Consider the following 23543-nt stretch of genomic DNA (forward strand, 5'->3'; position numbering starts at 1 on the left):
TCCCTATTTTTAAATGTTTGCTCACATGTCCTAAAATCACTATGCCAACCAAATGAGGAAACCTACAGGCCTGCAAGCCACAGCAATTTACAACTAAGAACCAGATTCCCTCCTCAGGCTCTCCCATACCAGCCCATGGCTCCGCTTTGCTCTGTCAAGTGGGAGGACAATATAACCCATCTCCAGGCATGTGGGACAGATGGAATGAGATCCCAGGTGGGTGATCCTGGTTCAGAACAAGTGTCCAATCAACATTAGCCACCTGTACAATGTTTCTCGAACACATTCGTGATCGCACTTACAGGGTCGTTGATGGTTTCTGAGAACAGGGGCGAGCGGTCTGAGAAACAGGACAGCACGAGCTGAATCAGCACGAGGGAGAAGTAAATGTAGAAAGTGACATCACGAAACACATCGACGTTGGCATCCTAAACGTGAGGGAAGGAGGAGGGAGAAAATCACTTTCTGGAAGTAGCTTGCCCACCCCACGCCCCCTCCCCTGCACGTTAACACAAGGGAGGCCGTTCCATCAGAGTGTGGCCTGTACCACCCGGGGAGGGCGACCCCCGTGGTAGGAGGGGGCCCAGGCTCGGGAGTGAAGCAGACCCACATTCAGGTCCGATCTCTGCTCACACTGGCTCTGGGACTTTGTCAGCTTACCTAAACCTCTCTGTGCCTCCGTTTCCCCATCTATAAACAGACCTCCCAGGGCACACTCGGCAGTGTGTGGAGACATTTCTGTCTGTCACACTTGGGAGGTGCAGCTGGCACCCAGTGAGAGGAAGCCAGGGATGCCCCTAACATCCGACAGAGTACGGGGCAGCCTCCCACAACAAAGACGTGTCTGGCCCACCTGTCAACTAGTGCTGAGGCTGAGAAACCCTGGCCGAGTAATTGTGAGAAGTCAGTAAGATTATTCATGGAAAGAACTCCGCCCTCCGCCTGGCACTTTGCCAACATAAAAACTCAATAAATGTCAGCTGCCATCACTGTTAAAGACAGGGTACTGTACACTGCAGGTGCTCAATAAATGCCCCGTTTCTTTCCCTTCCTTTGCCTGATGCCAGTTCCTGATTAGCTCAGAGATGGCAGGGAACAACAAGACAGAGTCTGAAAGCGCAGAGTCTTCAGAATCCTCGGAGCGGCATATGGCAGCCAATGTGAGCCACTTCTCAGCCAGACTAGCGGCTGATGACACCAAGGTAACCTGGGGACAATCGGGGGCCCCCTGAGGGTGCAGCCACTCTGTAAACACCGCTCCCTGCTCGGCTCCCTTCCAGACTGAAGACATCTGTTTGCTGCTAACACAGGCTCACAGGGTGGTGTACATCAGCCGAGGCTCCTGCCCCTGGAGGACCCACATGGGCTACTCGGAGCTACACAGACAAGTTGGGTCGTGAGGAAAGAAGGTTCTAGAACAAAGGCTGGAGGAGGTATTGAAATCCTTAGGGAAGAAGCTGGGCCCACTGGTGCCCATCTCCTGGTTCCCATGGCCACCCATGCTTTCCACACCATCCAAAAGGAACAGGCATCTCTCCCAAGGGCCACCCAGGAAGATGCAGTGAGGCCACACTTACCTCTTTTAAGGCGGTCATGATTTTGGATCTCAAGATGACAAGGGCACATAGTAGGGCTATAAGCCAGAATGTGAGCATGATCCCTGAGGACTGGATCCCCTTCCTTCTCTCGAGCTGAATTAAAAAGGTAGCAAGCAGCTAGCGGAGAGAAGCACACAACAGAAGTCGTCAGGAAAAGGCCAGGGCCCCAAAGCCCCTGTGGTCCCCAAGGTCCCCCACAGTCCAAGGGCCTGGCAGACGCTAGGCCTCAAGTGAGGCTGCCCTTAGCCTAGTGGTACAAGAACAGCCTGGGGGAGGACTTTGCTCCAGAACCAGCTCTGCTCTGACTCTGCTGGGTGACCCTGAGCAAGTTACCAAACCTTTCTGAGCCTCCACTGCCTCATCTGCAAAGCAGAGTTGATAACAGCACCTGCCTCGATGGCTGTGGAATTTAATGAGGTCATGTTTAGATCTGGACTAGGAGGCGGAAGTTCACTATAGAACAGAAAAGGGCACCTTTTTTTAAGAGACCAGATAGTAAGTATTTTGGGCTCACAAAGCCATAATTTCTGTCAGAACTACTCAACATTGCTATTGCAGTGCGACACCAGCCTTAGATGATCCATGAATGAATGGGCATGGCTGCATGCCAATAAAAGCAAGCAGCGGGCCCACCCGATTTAGAACCGGAAAGACCTGTGTTCGACTCCTGCTTTAGGTGACAGGGATGACTGTTCTTTATGAGCACCTGCTACCTTTGCCCCATAGGAAGCATTCACACACACTAACTCGCTGCCCCCCGGCCTCCCCGAGAGCCGGAGCCTCAGTTTGCATTCGAGGAAACGAGGTTACTTCATCCGTCCACAGTCACACATCTCATGTTCAGGGATTTTCATTAGAACCATGGTGATGGGGAACTGGGATTTTTACTTCATTCCTGATACCTGGCGCTACTGCTTCCATTTTACATGTGACTTAATGATTGGGGAGAAAAACTAAATAAAACTGCTTTTCCTTGAAAAAAAGGAAACTCATGGCTCTCTCCCAGAAGGCAGAGTCACCCCCTTGAGGCAGATCCCCAAGACCAGTCTCGGTCACCCACCCTAAGGAGCTGGAGGTCACCCAGGCACCTCCCCTCATAACCCAGCTGCTGGAACCAGAAACAGGTCTGTCCTCCTGTCCTCAGTGCCCCCATCTCCTTCACTCCCCACATCTAATCCATCAAAACACACACTGGCCCTGCCACTAAGGCCAGTCCTCAGTTTACCCGCTGCTCACTCTGATCCTAGCCTCCATCCCCTCTTGCCAGGTGATCCCAGCGCTCTCATCCCCACTGCTCTCCCAGCTTCCTGCCCAACAATCCGTTCTCCAGTTGGAGGCAACAGTCAGCTTTTAAATATGCAAAGCCAGGCCCTAGCCAGTTTGGCTCAGTGGATAGAGTGTGGGCCTGCAGATGGAAGGGTCCAGGTTCAATTCTGGTCAAGGCACATGCCTTGGTTGCAAGCTCGATCGCCAGTGTGGGGCATGTAGGAGGCAGCCGATCAATACTTCTCTCTCATCATTGATGTTTCTATCTCTCTCTCTCCCTCTCCATTCCTCTCTGAAATCAATAAAAATATATTAAAAAAAAAATAACAGTAAATAAATATGCAAAGCCAGGTATATCACATCCTTGCTGAAAACCTCTATCTTTCAGACCTGAGGTTTAACCTGGGTTCCAAGGACAGGCTGTGGATAGAATCTGGGAGTCCATGAACTCGGATGGGGAACAATTACAGCTTTGTCTTCCCACATCAGCATCACCAGTAATATGTGGAGGCAATAAACCACAACAGCAGTACCCGGGACTGTCACAAACAGACATCATATCTGAAAATATACAGCTGAAGAGGTCCCCACTGTTGGTATTTGGAAGTAAAGGAGCATCACCCCTGCTGCTAGATCTTGGTGTGAAATACATTAATAAAAAAACACATTTTTTTTTTACATTATTTTAAATCTTTTGAGAACTGCATTTAAATACAATTGGTTTCCCACTCCAAATCCCCTACAACTGACGAATGGATAAAAAATGGGTGGTGCCTGGCTGGTGTGGCTCTGTGGTTGAGCATCGACCTATGAACCAGGAGGTCAGGGTTCGATTCCCGGTCAGGGCACATACCGGGGTTGCAGGCTCGATCCCCAGTAGGGGGTGTGCAGGAGGCAGCCAATCGATGATTCTCTCTCATCATGGATGTTTCTCTCTTTCTCTCCCTCTCCCTTCCTCTCTGAAATCAATAAAAATATATATTTTTAAAAAACGGGGCGGGGGGGGGGTGTGAAACCATACAATCCAATACACTCAGCAATTCAAAAAAAACACAAAACCTTTGGCTACACTCAACACGGTTGAACCGCTGTTGCTATGACTTCAGTCTCACACTGCTCCAGCCTGCATGGTCCCACTCACGTGACATTCCAGAAGAGGCAAAGCGCCGGGGACAGATACCATGTGAGTGGTTCCTGGGAAAGGGGCGAGGCCGAGGCTGACTGCAGAGGAGCAGCACGAGAGCATGTGGGGTGATGGGCTGCTGTCTATACTGTGGAAGTGGCAGTGACAAGACAGTGTATGTTTATCAATGAACCCCAACTAAAAATATAAATGTACAGCACAGAAGCTTCACATATACACACATGGGTGTGATTGGTTTCCTTTGTAATCCTCTGTTTTTAAGAACATTATTCTGAGAAGGAGAGTAGACTGGCAAAGGAGAAAGGGGTCCGTGGCACAAAAAGTTTAGAACCCAGTGTTGGGAGTGAAAAACAAAACCCACTTATCCTGAAGCTCAGGGTCCCACAGGCTCAGGCCTCTGCCATCTCAGCTCCCCTCCTCTCCTCCCCAACCTCTCCACCCCTGCCACACAGGCCAACTCTCCATTTCTCCCTCCGACCCCAGGACTTCTGCATGTGCTATTCTCGCCAATGGTGTTCATCTGCCCATGGCCCCTTCAACTTTTTAACATCCTGCTCATCCTTCAGATCTCAGCTCCATCATCCCTTCCTTCCTACCCTCCAAACCAAACCAGTTCACCTAACTTCACTCTCACAGCAATCTGCACACAGGTAAATATTTTGTGCCTTTTTGGGGAATCATTTGTTGAATGTCCGTTTGCTCAGCTGGACTGTACATTCCATGACAACAGGATCTGTGTCGGTTTTATCTTCAACTCCTGGCCCATATTAGGAATGAAAAATATTTGCTGACTGCCTCGCATCCCATACTACGAGTGCCTGTATATTCTGGTCCCCGGGCATGTCGGGAGAATGTTCCTGCAACAGGAAGAGCAGGGCTGGTCCTTCCCTCCTGGAGCCCTGAGGAGAGAGACTGAGCATTTCACAGGCCAGTTCACCTCTTGGCCAGCCCAGCTCAGAGCCCTGGGGGGTACAAAGCCCGGTGACCCTCACCCCATCATACTGTGTGCCCGGTATCACAGACAAAGGTCTGAATGAAGAATCAGAAGACCAGGAGCAGGGAAAGTTAAGGGAATATGAGTTATCACAGCCCAAACTAGTCCACCTTGACTCTCCTTTGCCAAAATGTAGAGGTCAAGACCTCCAGGCCAGCAAAACCAAGCCCTTCATTTCCCCATTCCCTCAATACGTTTGTGGAGTGCTTATTGCATGTCAGGCACAGTGCCAGGCTCTGGGGGCACAAAGGAGAGCAAAGGCCCGCACAGGTGCCAGGTATTAGCAAAGAGTCCCACCAACACACCGGACCAGATAGCCTGCGTGTGAAGCCGGCTCTGCTGCTTACTGGTTGTGACTTTGGGCCAGTTCTATCTCTTATCTGTGTCTCAACTTGCTTATCTACAAAATGGGACTAATGAGCCAACATACTTAAATGAATTATTATGCAAAGGGACTAGGGTAGTGCCTGGTACAGAGCACACACTGTTAACCTGTGCTATAAAGATTCCTGGTCCTTCACAACTTGGCTCTGACTTGCCTTCCTTGACCCCCTTCTGATGCATTCACTGTCTACCACAGGGGTGGGGAACCTTTTTTCTGCCAAGAGCCATGTGGATATTTATAACATCATTTGCTTAATATTATTCGCTTAATATAAATGTATGTTGCTATGAAAATAGCTCCTAGATTCATTGAATTTTGAGTCCCGTGTGCAGTTGCCTTGGCAGGGCCAGACCGAATGATTTCATGGGTCTTATGTGGCCCCGGACCAGACATTCCCCACCCCTGGTCTACCCCCAGAGCCCCCACTCGACCTTCTTGCTTCAAGAAAGGCTCATCGTCCTCCTCCTTATGCTCCCTTTTGGCCTCCAACCCTCCCTTGGACATACTGTTCTCTCTGCTCAAAACATCCTGCCCCAAACTTGCTCCCTCCTCCCTCTACAACACTCAGGGCCATGCTTGCCGAGGACTTTCCAGCTCCTCAGAGGACCCAAGGGACATGGCACCTTGTAGGAATGGCCTTCGCTCAGAGCATGTCACTGTGGAATGCAAGGACTAAAAGCATGACCTCTGAGTGACCACCCCTTGCTAGACCATGTGTTAGCTGTGTGACCTTCAGCAGGGCCTATCTCACAGGGTTATTCTGAGAATTAGGTATAATTCTCAGTGATAAAGCAGTTCCCCTGTTTGCATCTCCCACTAAATGAGGGACCCACATGGGGCAGGGTGGTCTCTCGTTCAGCTTGGCATCCACTCCTTGTGCAGAGCCTAAAAGCTCAAGAGACCCTTAGGTCCCAGGCAACTACCCTAAGTGATGAGCTGGCCAGTGCAAGAAGAGAGAACAGCAGGTGCAGCGCAGGACGGCACCTGCACTCAGCCTCGGGCGCAGGGAGGGCAAAGGCAGTGGGGACTGTGACAACCGGACCACGCTTGCCCCATTGAAAGGCTGCAGTCACCCCTCAGCTCCAGCTGACTGTTGCCGCAGAAAACTGCTAGCCTAGTGCTGCCGGACCTTTGAGTTTTTTGAGAGAAGCCAGATTTGTGGATTTTTACTGTGAGATCTTCTCATTTTTAAATGCTGGCCACTGCTTTTGATCTCCATACTGCCTAGCGGGCAGCCACCTCCTACTTACCATGGTGATGCCCAAGAGGGTTGGGCTGACCAGAAACACTGGGGCCGGGAAGTTGCCCCAATTTCTTTCCCAGAAAGAGTAGAAGAGGTCTGCCCAGCAGACAATCCACAGCAAAAACCCCAAGGCCTGGAAGAGAAGAAAACATGTCTTACAACGGACAGCACTGGAACGTCCCAGCTCAGCCTCCAGGGGACCAGCCAACTCCTACACTATCAGCTATGGTCCTTGAACACAGCACACATCCTCTGGAACACATGCAAGTGCCAAGTAGGGTGAGCCACCATCTGAGCCCTCCCATGCTGCTCTGTGACCAGTATACTATCCCCTCCTGCGCCCCTGGCATGACTTAATCTGTCTGGTCACTATTCGCCCCAGCACTTGAAAACAAGATCTCAGTCTAAATATTATCTATATTAGCAATGCTAGCAGCTTGCATACAGCCTCTCTCACAATAACCATTCATCCAATCAAAATGTATTGGGGGCTTGCAATGGGCCACATACTTTTCAAGGTGCCAAGGATCCAAAAGTGAACAAAAAAGACACAAGTGCCTGCCTTCATGGAGCTAAGATTCTAATGGAATGGAAACAGGTAAGAAACAAACTGAAAAATACATATTATAAAGCCAGAAAGTAATAAGTGATCTGAGGAAAAGCAAAACAGGTGAGGGAAGACCTCTCTGATCAGGTGACATCTGAGTGAAGAGCCAAAAATGAACAATTAAGGGAATGAACAAGTCAGGCGGAGAGAACAGCAAGTGCCTGGTTCGGGAACAAGATCAGTGGGTTATGGCTACGGTGGAAGGAGCAATGGGCATCACAGGAGATGGCTGAAGAGGAGCGGTGAGGACTTCTGGATCTTATTCTCTGTGGGGAGGCGTTACCAGAAGGTTTTTGAACAAGGCAAGGACAAGATCTGACTCACATTTTAAAGGCAAATAGGAGAAGTACAAAGTGCTCCCAGAGGAAGAGGAAGGCATTAGATCTAGCTCAGGTTAGGTAAACAGACTGCATTTTGAGATAGGTTTGGATTGCAGTGTGAATGAGACCGGTTTAAATGGCGATATAAGCAAAGGGACAGACAGCGTCAGTAAAATCATTGAAGTTTTCCTGTTTACCAAGGGTTTATGGAAATGAGTCTTGGGTAATGTAGCTTTGAAATATTTCTGAGAAGTATAATTATAAAATTTAAATGACCTCTTGAAACTTTTACTGCATCCCTGATGATACTCAGGCAACGGCAAAGCCACACTAAGTTGCAGGCGCCAGCCTTTCTGACTCCTCGGTAATTTGCCCTACATACTAGCCCTTCCACTTCTGAGGTTCAAATTAGTGCCTCAGAAATTATTTGTCATGTTTCATTTTTTTAGCATAGACTGGGAACACTTGAAAACAAGTGCTCAGATGCCAGGGGTTTTCTCTAGTGTCAATAAGTGTTTAGTAGAAACTAACTCCATAATGAATGGAATTCATTCCACATATACTTTGTTCAAGTATACTTAATAAGTAGCATATTTTACAAATGTGTCTTTTAAATCTCAGTATTTGGGTGAAGTTTTTCTTTGTTTTGATATATTCCTTTGCTATGTCAACCATGGTGTCAGAATTTACCTTTGGAACAGTTGATTTCAGAAACTGTAAAATGAACTAATAATCTTGTGTATCAAATTCAGAGCCCTGGCCTGGGTGGCTCAGTTGGTTGAGCACCGTCCCATACACTGAAAGGTCACCAGTTCGATCCCCGGTCAGGATGTGTGCGGGAGGCAGACGATCGATGTTTCTCTTTCTCCCCCTCTCCTTTCCTCTTTCTCTAAGTACTCATTAAAATAAAAATTCAGACATGTGAGAATGTGTTCGTAAAGCATGGGCCTTGCAAAAAAACACGCACACAAATAAGCTTTCCCCTCCGAAAGCTTATTCTTCCAAGTGGAAAAATAGTAACTGTGCACTGGAGAAACCAGATGACACTTTGACTAAATGAACAAAATTAACTCCATCACCGAGCTGTTTACCATGCAGACCTAGATATAACAGATTGAGGACACGACATCCCTCTAGTACAGTGGTTCTCAACCTTGGCTGCACATGAGAATCACCTGGGAATCTCTTTAAAATCCTGATTTCTGGGCCCCATCCTCCGGAAATTCTGTTTCTTTGTTACTAATGTTGTGGCCCCACCCCATAACAAAGAAACAGAATTTCTGGAGGATGAGATCCAGAAATCAGGATTTTAAAAAGATTCCCAGGTGATTCTAATGTGCAGCCAAGGTTGAGAACCACTGCACTAAAATAACTGCCCACCCTAGCCGATTTGGCTCAGTGGATAGAGCAGACTGAAGGGTCCTGGGTTCGATTCCGGTCAAGACACATTCCCAGGTTGCAGGCTCAATCCCCAGTAGGGGGCATGCAGGAGACAGCGATCAATGATTCTCTCTTATCATTGATGTTTCTATCTCTCTCTCTCTCTCCCTCTTTCTTCCTCTCTGAAATCAATAAAAATATATTTTAAAAAAATAAAATAATTTAAATTAATAAAATAACTGGCCCATGCCAACCGATGTGGCTCAGTGGTTTAGTGTCAAGCTATGAACCAGAAGATCACCTTTGTGTGTGTGTCAGGGCACATGCCCTGGTTGCAGGCTTGATCCCCAGTAAGGGGTATGCAGGAGGCAGCCAATCAATGATTCTCTCTCATCATTGATGTTTCTATCTCTCCCTCTCACCTCCTCTCTGAAATCAATAAAAATAAATTAATAATAAAAAAAGACTAAGGCAAGATTATTAAATTTAAAAAGAAAATGAAACAGCTGGCCCACATTCTTCAATTATGTCAATGCCATAAAAAAAAACAGAAAGGAGAAGAGATCTTCCAGATTAAAGAAAACTAAAGAGACAACATGATTCAATGCAATACATGACATTGGACTGGATTCTGAACTGGGGGGGAAATGCTCAAAAGAATTGTATTGGGACAACTGGAAAAATGGGAAGATAGACAGATTTTTCTTTTAAGTGTTCATGTTAAATTTTCTGAATTTAGTAATTATACTGTGGTTACATTAAGAGAATATCCACCCTTCAAGAAAAGATATTTTGAAAAATTAAGCAGTAAAGGGGCATGGTGGCTGCTACCTACTCTCAAATGATTCAGAAAAATTAAATAATGTATGCATAAAGATAAAACAAATATGACAAAATTTTAAAAATCGGTGACTACGAGCAACGAGGATACAGGGCTAGGGCGAGTCCTTGGTATCATTCTTGCAACTTGGCTATAGTTTGAAATTATCTCAGGATAAAAACTTTTCTTTTTTTGCCTTATTTTATTTTTTAAATCATGGTGGACATACATTATACTAGTTTCAAGAGTACAACATAGTGATTCTACATTTACAAACCTTACGATGTGCTTACCACGTATGTCTGACAATCATCTGTCACTGTACAGTTATTACAATATTATTGACTATATTTCCTGTGCTGTACATTATAGTCCATGACCTACTAATTTTATAACTGGAGTCTGTACCTCCAGTTATAAAATAATTTTTGAAATAATTTTTTATTTTTCAATTACAGTTGATATACAATATTATATTAATTTTAGCACACAATCACTCAGTGATTACAAGTAATCACCCCAATAAATCTAGTACCTATCTGATACCATAGTTATTACAATATTATTAAATATATTCCCTATGCTATACTTTACATCCCCATAACTATTCTGTAACTCCCAATTTGTACTTCTAAATCCCTTCACCTTTTTTTTTTTTTTTTTTTTTATATTTTATTGATTTTTTACAGAGAGGAAGGGAGAGAGATAGAGAGCTAGAAACATCGATGAGAGAGAAACATCGATCAGCTGCCTCCTGCACATCTCCTACTGGGGATGTGCCCGCAACCCAGGTACACGCCCTTGACCGGAATCGAACCTGGGACCTTTCAGTCCGCAAGCCGATGCTCTATCCACTGAGCCAAACCGGTTTCGACTCCCTTCACCTTTTTGACCCAGCCCCCAACACCTCTCCCATCTGGCAAAGGTAAAAATGTTCTTTGTATCTATGAGTCTGTTTCTATTCTGCTTTTGTTTTTTAGATTCCACATATAAGTGAAATCATATGGTATTTGTCTTTCTCTGTGTGACTTATTTCACTCAGCACAATACCCTCTGGGTCCATTCATGTTGTTGCAGATGACAAGATTTCATTCTTTTTTGTGGCTGGATCATATTTCATTATACATATCTATTTATATATTGTTTATATATTTGTGTATTGATGGACATTTAGATTGCTCCCATATATTGGCTATCTATATATATATAAAAGCCTAAGGCCAGTAGCTATGACGTGCACTGACCACAAGGGGGCAGACACTCAATGCAGGAGCAGAAACCACAAGCATGGAAACATGGAACAGACTGATGAATCTCAGAGGGAAAGGAAGAGGGGGGAGGGTGGGAAGAGATTAACCAAAGATCTTATATGCATACTAGAGGCCCGGTGCACAAATTCATGCACTGGTGGGGTCCCTCAGCCTGGCCTGTGGGGAGCGTGCCGAAACCAGCTCTCCAACATCCTGATGGGTCCCGGATTGCAAGAGGGCGCAGGCCAGACCAAGGGACCCCACTGGTGCATGAATCCGTGCACCGGGCCTCTAGCTGTAAATAATGTTGCAATGAACATATGGATGTAAATGTCTTTTTGGTTTAGTGTTTGGGGTTTCTTTGGATAAATATCCCAAAGTGGAACTGCTCTGTCCTTCTTTGTCTCTTGTTATAGCCTTTGTTTTAAAGTCTATTTTGTCTGATATTAAGTATTGCTACTCCAGCAATTTTTTTTCCATTTTCATGAAATATCTTTTTCTATCCCTTTACTTTCAGTTTGTGGTTGTCTTTAGATCTGAAGCGCGTCTATTGTAGACAGCATATGCAAGGGTTTTGTTTTGTTCATCACTTAGCCACCATATGTCTTTTGATTGAAGCATTTAATCCATTTGCATTTAAAGTAATTGTTGATAGATACTAGTATGTATTTATTGCCAATTTATTATTCATATTCTTATCTTTCTTTTTTTCTTCTTCTTAAAGAAGACCTTTCAACATTTCTTATAATACTCACTTAGTGGTGATGAACTCCTTTTGCTTTTTTGTGTGTGTGTGTGTCTGAGAAGCTCTTTATCTGTCCTTTGATTCTAAATGATAGCTTTGCTGGGTAGAGTAATCTCGGTTTTGGGTCCTTGCTGTTCATCACTTTGCATATTTTGTGCCACTCCCTTCTGGTCTGCCAAGTTTCTGTTGAGAAATCAGCTGACAGTCTTATGGGAGCTCCCTTATAGGTAACTAACTGCTTTTCTCTTGCTGCTTTTAAGATTCTTTGTCTTTAACCTTTGCCATTTTAATTATGATGTGTCTTGATGTGGGCCTCTTTGTGGAACTTTCTGCACTTCCTGGACTTGTGTGTATTTTGCCTTCACCAGGTGAAGGAAGAATTTTCATTATTTCTTCAAATAGGATCTCAATCCCTTGCTCTCTCTTTTCAATACTTGATGTTGTCCCTGAGAACCCTTAAACTGTCCTCATTTTTCAGAATTCTTTTTTCTTTTTGATGTTCTGACTGGGTGTTTTCTGCTACCTTGTCTTCTAAATGACTGATTTGATCCTCTGTTTCATCAAATCTGCTGTTGACTCCTTCTAGTGTATTCTTCATTTCAGTTATTGTAGTCTTCATTTCTGACTGGTTCTTTTTATGGTTTCTATGTCCTTTTTAATGCTGTTGAGGTTCTCACTAAGTTCCTTGAGCATCCACATCACCATTGTTTTAAACTCTGTATCCTGATTGCTTGCCTTCAAGTTTCATTTAGTTCTTTTTTCTGAAGATTTCTCCTGTTCTTTCTGTTGGGACATGTTTCTTTGTCTCACCATTTTGGCTGCCTCTCTGAGTTTGTTTCTATGTGTTAGGTAGATCTTCTATGTATCCCAGTCCTGGTAGAATGGCCTAATGTAGTAGGTGTTCTGTGGGGCCCAGTGGCACAGCCTCATGGAGATTAAGAAATGTGCTCAAGGTCCTACAGCTAGTAAGGGACAGAGATGATAAGTGAACCCATGTCTGAATGCAGGGCCCCAGTCTTATCTACCACATCACTGTTCTGTCTTCTAGAAAAAGGAACTCAGGGCCAATGAAGTAGAAGAAACATGTTAGTTTTCACCAACCACTACTCCCCACCCAGGAACACCCCTCTCCCCATGATGACTTACAGTTTTGGCTTTGTTGAGATGTGTCATCTGAATGTAGCCCCGGTCATGGTGGGAAAGATAGAGGAAGTAGAAGGGGAAGCTGACCCAGAGGTAAAAACAAGGCACCCACACAAGGACGGTGTTCTGAAAGCACTTGGTGAAGTCGGGATTGCTGGTGTACCACGTGATGTTCCAGTCCTGTAGAAACAAACACAAGCACAGGGTCAATGGGGTGTGCCAAAGAGTGATGGGGGCTTGTGTGTAATTCAAAACTAGTTGTCACCCTGGCTCAGTATGGCTCAGTTGGTTGGGTGTTGTCCTATGCACCGAAAGGTTGCTGGTTCGATTCCCAGTCAGGGCACACGCCCAGGTTGCAGTCTCAGTGCACAGTAGTGGGGTGTGCAGGAGGCAGCTGATTGATGTTTTATTTCTCGCTCATATCAATGTTTCTCTCTCTCTCTCTCTCTCCCTCTCCCCTTTCTCTCTCTCTCTCTCAAAATCAATAAAAATATACTTTTAAAAAAAACCCAGCTGTCATGGGGTTCAAGAAAAACAAACAAGACCCCTGCTCCTGAAGCCCTCTCAGGCAGAATATGCAACCTGGAAAGTTCAGTAGCCAGAAAAACTATGAAACAAGGGATCAGGAATAAGAGATGCCTCATTGCACATAACAGACAGGTTCCTAGGAACTATGGCAAATTCCATTGTTGTACAAAGATAGAGACATCCATTTAAAGGAATCTTGCGGGGGTATTTCCCTGTAAACAGAGGAGTCCTTTAGTCATATGGATCATTCCTACTTTACTATCTTGTGAATTGAGGACTTTCTAACTTCTTCCTCACCCTCACCATTATCATTTTCTTCACCATTATCATTACTACCATTACCATCATTACTATTACAATCACTTTCATCAGCTCCATCAACACCATCATCATCACCACCATTAGCACCATCACCATCATCATCGATAACACCTAAATTGTGCGAGGCCCTATTTTAAGTTACTTCATATGTATTATCCCCTTTAATTCTTAAAGTACTTTATCCCTCCTTTTTCAGATAGGAAAACTGAGACACAGAGAGGTTCAATGACTTGTCTAGTATCACACAGCTGGTAAGATCTGCAGCAGAATTCAAACTCAGGCAATTTGGTTCTAGGCCCCTGCAGTTAATGACTAAGCTATCCATCCTTGGTAACAAGTTTGTTGTAAGTACTTTTATTTCTTTTTAAGAAACCACCTATATTTTGTTAAAGAGACATACCAGGTAGATAAATAGATATAGACAAATATAGATCAAGTATATCTGCCCAAGAATAAACTTCAATCCGCAGTCAGTCTTCAGTAATGGACAATTTAATTCAAATCCTCATCTGACCACTGACCAGTTACACAACCTTGGGAAAAGTTATTACCTTATTTGGGGGTCTCAATTTTCTATCTCTACTTTGATTATATCAGATGAACTTTGAGATCTGAAACAGGTGGCCCTCAGGCCAATTTGACCACAGATGTTTTATTCTTATTGTTGTTTTAAGCATACTTTTAAAAAAATTTAGGTTAACTGCAGAACATTTCGAATCAGAAAACTTCATATAAAAATTTGGATTTCTGGCTACTCTTAAAAAATCAGAAAATATGGCAGCCCTGGGCCCATATTCCTGCTTAGAACCACCAGCAAGAGTTGGGGAGTAGCCAGTCTTGGGATAGGGTCTATGTGTTTCAGTTGGCCACAGTCTCCATGCAGCACACATCTCTCCTAGGTTTCTCTGTCTACCACTGGATGATATTCTCTCCAGATATCTGATTCCAAGCCTTCCCACAGTAAAATCACCAAGGAACTCCAAGGAACCTGAAACCTCACAGCTCTGTCCAAATTTTAAAGGCACATCAACAAATGTTAAGAGAATGTGATGGGAACAACCAGATCATTTCACTTAAAGAAAACATTTGACAATATGATCAAAACATTATGTTCCAAGCATTTCAAAAAAGAGACCTAATTACGTTTAACAAGGTGAGTATACTTAACACAACTGAAGCATACACTTAAAAATGGTAAAGATAATTTAAAAATAAAGAATCTGACTTAAAAAAGAGAGAGATCTAGGTATTTAAACAAATACCTAGACTGGTTCTTCGGATGTATAATTGATAAATGATACTATGATATAAATGGGTTTTTTTCCAGAACCAACAACAAGAAATCAATGAAATGTAAACTTTAAGTGATTAACACACACAAAGGTATTTAGCTAGGCAACTTCTAAACGCAAAGAAACCCTTAAGACAAAGGTCATGCCTCTATGAACTTGGGCATTTGAAATTTGATCATATGAGTGATTTAAATTAAAGACTGGTTTTATTTAAACTGGTTTCACACCACTTGTAATTCTCAAGGTGATGGTGAAAAAAAGGATTCAACTGTTGCTGGTTATTATATACAGAACAGTTTCTGAGCAATTGCCAGGAAAAGCTCATTCATAGGAATTTGCCCTTCTAATAAGAAAATACTGCTGGGGCCTACTATATACAGTTGTGTATACAAGCTCTGTTCGTGTGTGAGACATTTCAGTAGCCTAATTCTTGCCATAATTATTACTTGTCTGGACTATTTCAATTAGCTTCCTAACCATTACCTTTTTCCAGCCCATCCTGGCCCACTAAGTCCTCCCCACTACAGCTAAAGTTATGTTACCCATCTATATATCCATACATGCATTTATAGGTATATCTACCCACTCATTTGTAAACCCACCCATCTATCTATCCATCCATCCATCTACGCACTAGTCCAGTGGTCAGCAAACTGCGGCTCGCGAGCCACATGTGGCTCTTTGGCCCCTTGAATGTGGCTCTTCCACAAAATACCATGTGCGAGCGCACACGTACAGTGCAATTGAAACTTCGTGGCCCATGCGCAGAAGTCAGTATTTTGTGGAAGAGCCACACTCAAGGGGCCAAAGAGCCGCATGTGGCTCACGAGCCGCAGTTTGCCGACCACTGCACTAGTCTATCCATCCATACATCTACCCAACCATCCATGTACCAACTTATCCATCCATCTACCTGCCTATCCATCCACCCATCTACCTACCCTTCCATCTCTCAGCCATGCACCACCACATCCATCCATTCATTTATCCATCCACCCATCACACACACACACACACACACACACACACACACATCCATCCACATCTCTCTCTTTGTATTTATCTTTTTTTAAAAAATATGTTTTACTGATTTTTAGAGAGAGAGGAAGGAAGAGGGAGAGAGAGATAGAAACATCAATGAGAGAGGACCATCAACATTGATCGGCTGCCTCCTGCACATCCCCTGCCGGGATCAAGCCCGCAACCCAGGCATGTGCCCTGACCAGGAATCAAACCAGGGACTCCCTGTTGCATAGGTCAACATTGAACCACTGATCCATACCAGGCGGCTGTATTTATTTTTAATACGTAATACATTTATGTACTAGACTTTTTCAAATTACACAAAATGGTATACTGTGAAAAATAAGCCTTCTTCCCTGAACTCACAGATCCCCATTCCACCCCACAGGCAAAACTACCATTGCTAACACCTTATATATTCTTCTAGATTATCTTCCAAATAGTTTATCTATTTTGTCTCCCTAAAAGGTACAATAATACATACATGTTATTTACCTTACTTTTTTCATGTAACTAATATTAGAAATTGATCTTTACCAATAACATAGATCCACTTTATTCTTGATAGCTTACTTTGATTTCTTTTGAACAAAGGAAAAGGAAGGTCCCATTCTGGTCCCTAAACAGTTCCTCTCTCTCTAGAGGAACTTTATGTTTCTTACGTATCCTTCCAGAACATACCTTATGCATATATAACAAAAATCCTATATAATAAAAGGCTAATATGCAAATTGACCGAAGGGAGGAACGACCAGTCACTATGACGCACACTGACCACCAGGGGACAGACGCTCAACTCAGGAGCTGCCCCCTGGTGGTCAGTGCACTGCCATAGGGGGAGCGCCGCTCAGCCGGAAGCCCTGAGCCGGGCTCAGGGCTGGCAAGCACAGCGGCGGTGGCGGGAGCCTCTCCCGCCTCCGCAGCAACGCTAAGGATGTCCGACTGCTGGCTTAGGCCTGCTCCCTAACGGCTCCTGGACTGCGAGAGGGTGCAGGCCTAGTTGAGGGGCCCTGTCCCCCTCCCTAAGTGCACAAATTTCATGCACCGGGACTCTAGTAAATATATATTTTCTGTTATCAAATAGAAAGAAGCATACTCCATTTACTGTTCTGTATCTTGCTTTTTTTCTCTTAATAATAGGTCTTAAAGACTGTCCTGCACTGTACATGAACAGTTTCCTCCTTCTCTGTGCTGGCTGATTTATACTCCATTGTAGGACTTGACTTTACTTACTTAGTCTCCTGCTGACTGGGCATTGGGCTGCTCTTACAAACAATGCAGCCTTGAATAAATAACTGGTACATGCCTCACATTACACACAAAGATGCTTATTTGTAAGGTCACTTTTTAGAAGTGATCTTGAAAAAAACAAATCTAATAAATAAATAAATAAATAAAAGCACTCAGGTGCTGAGCGGAAAATTCATAGACTTTAATATGTGTATTAATATATGGGACAGATCTGATTGCTCTCTCTCCTCCAATGGCTCCCTACTGCCTCTGAGAGCTGATCCCTGCTACGGTTCATGAGGCCTTCCACATTCAAGCTCCATCTGTTCCTTCTACAGTTTCTCCTGCCCTTTTCCCCAATGTGTCAACTGAGGCATTCACTCAAATAAGCATTTGCCAGGCATATGTCAGGCACTGCTCAAGGCACTGGAGACTCAGGAAGGCCATGGTCTCTGCCCAGCTGATAGTCAAATGAGTGGTTCTTTGGCATATCTCTTGCTAGATGGTCTCCCTGCAATGTCTTTCCATCACAACAAACTCCTATTCATCCTTCAAAACCCAACTCAGGTCCCTCCTTTAAGAAGCCTTCCCCCTCACTCCCCAAACCATGACATAGCCTCTCCTCCCCTGCAATGGTTTTCTCACATGTCTGTCAACACCTCTGTCCTGCAAGGGCCATGCAAGGACCTCCGTGCCAGGTCCATGCTGTATTTACCTGTGACTACTGTCCTGCTACCCAGCAGGCCCCAGAGGTTATTAAGTAAACAAGTGGCCAAAGCCATGCCCCACCCCCAGGCATTATTTCCTACTTTACTTCTTAAAAAATAAAAATACATCCAAGTACAACCTAGCACTGATCCCTGGCTTTCTGGTCGAGTAAATAGGGATTAAAATTTAGGCCCTGACCTTATGTGAACCTGGGCAGGTCACTTAACTATAAGTAGCAGATACTAATAATTAGTAAGTCAGCACTTCTCCCACAAGCACTGCCCAGAGTCAGGAAGCTTAAAGGACAAAGAAGAGCTGAAGTGAAGAAGTGAGCAAGAGGAAATGGGGGATCTAAGGATGCGGGCCCGGGAAGGAGGGGTCACAGAAATGCTTAGCAAAGGAAAGCAGTGACTCTTCAGAAGGCAGCTTCCTGCTCAAAGCCGGATGCCTGGCCCTGACCCAGAGGGCGGAGATGGAGCCAGGAAGAAAGGGGGAGCATGAAAAGGGGAAACAGGATTGTGAACATGAACTTTCACTGCTGCAGAACACAGCCAACACAGGCTGTCCCACCCCCAGCCCCCACACGGCCTGTCACTGCTCCTACCCAGCCAACGGTGGCCCTGACCACAACTGTCACAGGAGCAAAGATAAGAAAGAGTGTTGGGGACCTTCTGCATGTTCCCCACCGGCTGGGACCTGGATGTTTCCACTGTCCAAACTCCCGGAGACAAGCAGTGTGGGCCCCTCTGTTTGGTGTTTCCGGGATGAGGGGGGGCAGGGGGTGGGTGCAACAAACGCTGAAGACCTAATTATAAGGCTTAAGGAAGGATGAGTCTGCCGTTCACTCTCTACCCCCAACCCCAGGCTGATGGAACCTCTGCTCTGATTTTGTCCACCTCCAGCTGCTGGGAAATGAAATTCAGCCCAGGAAATGTGAGACCAGGAAACAGTCCCCAGCGCTGGCCCAGGCACTGCACTCCGAGGGCGAGCGGGGGTGGGTGGCGGGGAGGGGGCTGGCTCAGGGCTTGTCAATAGAGAAAGTGCACCCCCAGACTCCCCGGACAGAGGCTTCTCTTCACAGGACACCTCCACAGCTTAGTCGCCTTCTACGCCCCCTGCCCTCAGCCCTGACATTCAGGATCTGGGGAACAAGTCCAAATCAGCTTGGCCCACGAGCTTTGGAAGTTCATGAAACTTCTATCGTGTGTCCTCTCCTACCCTTCTCTCTCTGGGTGGAATAATGACAACCAACATGTTCTGAGCACTGCTCTAAGTCTCCCACGCCTAGGACGCTACTTAGTTCTCACAAGAAGAGTCCTGCTGTTATCCCCATCTCACAGATGAGGAAACTGAGGCACCAGGAAACAAGACATCTTCCCAAAGGCCATGCTGCAGTGGGTCTATGTCGTCCCCACCCCAACCCCCATGCACATTTCTCCTTCTCTGGCAACAGCCCCTGGCTCTCATTCATAAACAAACCTTCTATTCTCAGCCACACACTCAGGCCCTCATTAGCATCAGCCAATCAACAGAGGCCTTTACTCACAGGCTGGTGATTAGTTCAAAAATGGGCATTTGAGCCCTAGCAGGTTTGGTCAGAGGATGGAGCATTGGCCTGTGGCCTGAAGGGCCTCGGGTTCAGTTCGGTCAAGGCATGTACCTCAGATGCAGGCTGGATTCCCTGGCCTCTGTCAACCAATCGATGATGTGTCTCTCTCATATGGATGTTTCTCTTTGCTCCCACCCCCAGCTCTCCCTTCCACTCTATCTAAAAGCCAATGGGGAAATATCCTCAGGTGAGACTTTTTTTAAAAAAATGGGCACTTGACTCAAGTAGAGCCAACCACAGTAAGAATACATCCTCTCTTGTCGCCAAAGTTTCAGGGTGAAGATGCAGAGTTTACAGGTGTCTCAGCCATTTACAAGGAAGCACCGAGTGCTGCGAGGGGAAAGGAAGGGAGGCACGACCATGGCCAGTGTGAGAATGAAGCTGCCGTCATAAAAGATGGAGATGAAAAAACCTGGTGCTGAGTGTAATTGCGGGCAGATGGATCAAGCTTCACCTGCAGCCCACTCTCCCACTGGAATTCCCAATAAATTTACTTTATTGTTCACACAAATTGAAAATGAATTTGCTCTCACAATACAAAGTATCCTAGTAATACAAATTCTGATCGACTGTGTCTATCCGCTTGTCCCTTTTCTTACGGGCCCAGCATTCTTCTCTATTTATCCACTGAGTGACCTTAGACAAGTTACTCAATCTCTCTGAGCCTCATCTATGACTATGACAAGGCTAAGCATACCTATCTCCAAAAGCTATTCTAAAGAATGAAATTACATACACACAGGATTCAGCTCAGTGTCTATAGTCATGCTCTATAAAGAGCTATTAACAGTAATCTTAATTCTGTCAGTAATAAAAATAAAAGAAGTTTATAGCATTATAGCCTTAATATGATAATCTTGTATTATTATTGAAAATAATACCAGCTAGCTTTAACTGAGCACAATGTACCAAGCACTGTTTCTTGCATTTTATGTGAATAACTCACTTAATCTTCATGATCACCTAGAAGAGAGATTTGTTTTTTTAATCCTCATGAAGAACATGTTTTATTAATTTTAGAAAGGGAGAGAGAAAAACATTGATGTGAGAGAGAAGCATTGATTGGTTGCCTCCCATATGCACCCCAACCAGGGATGGAACCTGCAAGCTAGGTGTGTGTCCTGACCAGGAATCAAACCCCAAACCTTTCAGTGTATGGAGCAACACTCCAACCAACTGAGCCACCCGGTCAGGGCAAGGAAGGCTGTTTAGATCCCCCGGAAACTGAGAACAGAGAAGTCAAATAACTTGCCTCAGATCACCCAACGAATAAGTGATGAGGCTGGGGCTCAAACCTGGGAAGCCTGATTGAGTCCCCAAACCCCCATGCTGGCTCCTGGTGACGGGTAATGCATACATTTTAACAGGGCTTTCAGGAGCAGGTGCTCTTGCCCATGGGGAATCTGGGCCAAGAGGAAGATCTGAGTCCTCAAATCACCAGGACGACGACGTTCAGGTCCAGTTACTTGTAGCTGCTGCTACAAATTACCATAAACTTAGCATCTTAAAACAACACAATTTTTATCAGACCCTTCCAGATATAGGAAATCTGAAATGGGTCTCCGTGGGCCAAGGTCAAGGTGTGAGCAGGCAGGGCTGTGTTCCTCCTGGAGACTCGAAGGGCGACTCCATTTCTTTGCCTTTTCCAGCTTCCAGAGGTCACCCACATGCCTGGGCTCATGGCCCCATCTTCCACCTTCAAAGCCAGCAGTGTCAGCCATCTTCTCATGCTGCCATGGCCCTGGTTCACTCTCCTGCCTCCCTCCTCAAGGGCCTTTGTGGTGAGCTTGGGCCCAGACAGATAATCCAGGATAATCTCCTATCTCAAGGTCAGCCAATGGCAAACCCAATTCCATCTGCAGTCTTCACTCCCTTTGCCATGTCACCTAACGTGGTCACAGATTCCAGGGATTATGTCATGGGCATCTTTGGAGGGGCCGTTATTCTGCCTACCATGCTCCCTCAGTGTGACACTGGTCCACCCTAAACATTCTATGACATCCCAGGGGCACCATGGATCCTCTCAGTGGGATCAGATCCAGAAGCCACCAGAATCATGCCAGGTAGAGGCAAGAAGTGGCCCTGGGCAGGCCCAAGACGTGGCCTCATGCCAACTAACCCTGATGCTGACCGGCTCTCTCAGCCCAGTCATGCTTCAGCTGGGGCCTCTGCAGTACTTTCCCCACCACTGCTGCTCCAGCCTGACTGACACAGCTGCCAGGGAGACATGTGGTCGGGGACTGCGGGGAGACAAGGGAAACAGCCCAGATGAGAACCCAGCCAGGATAGGAGGGGATGCTGCAGAGCGGAGGGCAGGTGGACAACAGGCAGAGGACATGATTATGAATTTGAGCTGCTGCTCAGTGTCACCAATATCTGGGAGACAGAGTTGCTCCTTCGAGATTTAGAAACAAGAACCTACTATGCACCAGGCATTCCACTGGGGTTTGAACATCCATTTATCCAATTCAATCATCTCAAAAGCTTGCGATAGTCGGGTTTCTATCCCTCAGTGGACAACTATTTAATCAGGACACTACTCTGTGCCAATACCACTTGAAGGTAAATGGAGTTTCCACTCTCACAGAGTTTCATTCTATCATCAGAGGCAGATACTAAACAGATAAGCTATATGTATGTCTCATGGCAACAAGTGCCCAGGAAAAGAATAAAGGAGGCAGAGAATAATGGTGGAAGTGGTTGCTATTTTTATATCAGGTGTGTAGAGAGCGGCTCTAGAGTTAAGCCTCGAATTGACCTGTGGCAGAGCCACAAACAAGTCCCTGCTTAGAGGGCAGAGCCCTCTTAGCATAATTAAGCTTGACTTTATGGCCGCCGCCTAGATCAGGGGTGGGCAACCTTTTTGTGAGTGCGTGCCAAAACCAGCAAAATCTCTGACTCAAAATTCTTCTGCGTGCCAACCCTAATTTTTTTAGAACATGTTACACCTACTTAATATCTCTTAAGGTGTACGTATGTGAAGAACCTTGAAGAAATAATAAAATTCATTTGAGCGGCAAAAACACAGTATATGATGATGAAAAATACATTTATTTTTTAATGTATACATGTACACTGATAGTCGAACAGAAAACTTTATGACTCTGTTTGATATTATCAGTGGGACTTTTGCTGCTGCATCACTGATGACAGAGATTTTACATCAGGTTTATATTTCGTGACCTTCAGAGATATGCACGAGCTACTACTTTCATCCGTCAGGCTACTCCTATTACGAGACTTAACAAAATTCATCACTGAGAACAAAGATTCACAAGCGTATGTGGATAAAACCAAAACACTGGTCGGATCTAGGAAGGCAGAGAGAGTTAAGGCAGAGGCATAGAAATTGCTCTTCCCCTTTCTCATCAATCCATGTCTATGGTCTTTAAGATAACTTGTTATGTAAAATTATTTATTTATCTAAGATGCACCTACACTAAATTTATCTGAAAAGTAAAAAAATCTATATTAAGAAAAAAATTGTAAATGGAAGATTATAAGAGAGGGTTTCGCGTGCCAGCAAAAGTTACTGGCGTGCCATGTTTGGCACGCGTGCCAGGGGTTGCCCACCCCTGCCCTAGATCCTTCCTGGATAGCTAATGGGCTGTGGGAGGTGCAGCAAGTGCTGCCAAAACAAGTGAAACTCACAAGAACATTGTAACTATGGAGACCACTACCTTGCTTTTCTCTGACTATAAAATAAAGCCTCAGCTTGCTGTCTGGATCCCTCTCTGTGGCCTCATCCAGGCACAGGAGATCCACCAAGCCCCAGCTATATTCTCTCTGTCTGTCTTTCCTTTAATATTTCACTGCTCCTCCTCAGGCTCACCAAACCCTTGGCTGTGCTGGCGTGGCACACAGGTGGACAGAAAAAGCCTCTGGGCCAAGATGACATTTGAGCAAAGACCTGAAGGAAATGAAGAAACATGTGCCA

The 23543-nt window shown here is 45.2% G+C and overlaps 1 protein-coding gene across 2 annotated transcripts in view; it reads right to left on the reverse strand.

Annotated features, from left to right (window-relative positions):
* ABCC1 (ATP binding cassette subfamily C member 1 (ABCC1 blood group)) overlaps positions 1-23543 on the reverse strand; it is a 145678-nt gene that overhangs the window by 93439 nt on the left and 28696 nt on the right. For both annotated transcript variants that reach the window (XM_070412918.1, XM_070412917.1), the window contains exons 2-5: positions 12899-13075; positions 6638-6763; positions 1578-1715; positions 303-428 (exon numbers count right to left, since the gene is read on the reverse strand). In XM_070412918.1, the coding sequence (XP_070269019.1) occupies positions 303-428; positions 1578-1715; positions 6638-6763; positions 12899-13075 (567 nt within the window). The remainder of the gene's footprint in view (positions 1-302; positions 429-1577; positions 1716-6637; positions 6764-12898; positions 13076-23543) is intronic.

The sequence above is a fragment of the Myotis yumanensis genome, unplaced genomic scaffold (genome assembly GCF_028538775.1).
Source record: "Myotis yumanensis isolate MYYU_CA2020_CCGP unplaced genomic scaffold, mMyoYum1.0.hap1 SCAF_4, whole genome shotgun sequence".
NCBI classification, from domain to species: Eukaryota; Metazoa; Chordata; class Mammalia; order Chiroptera; family Vespertilionidae; genus Myotis; species Myotis yumanensis.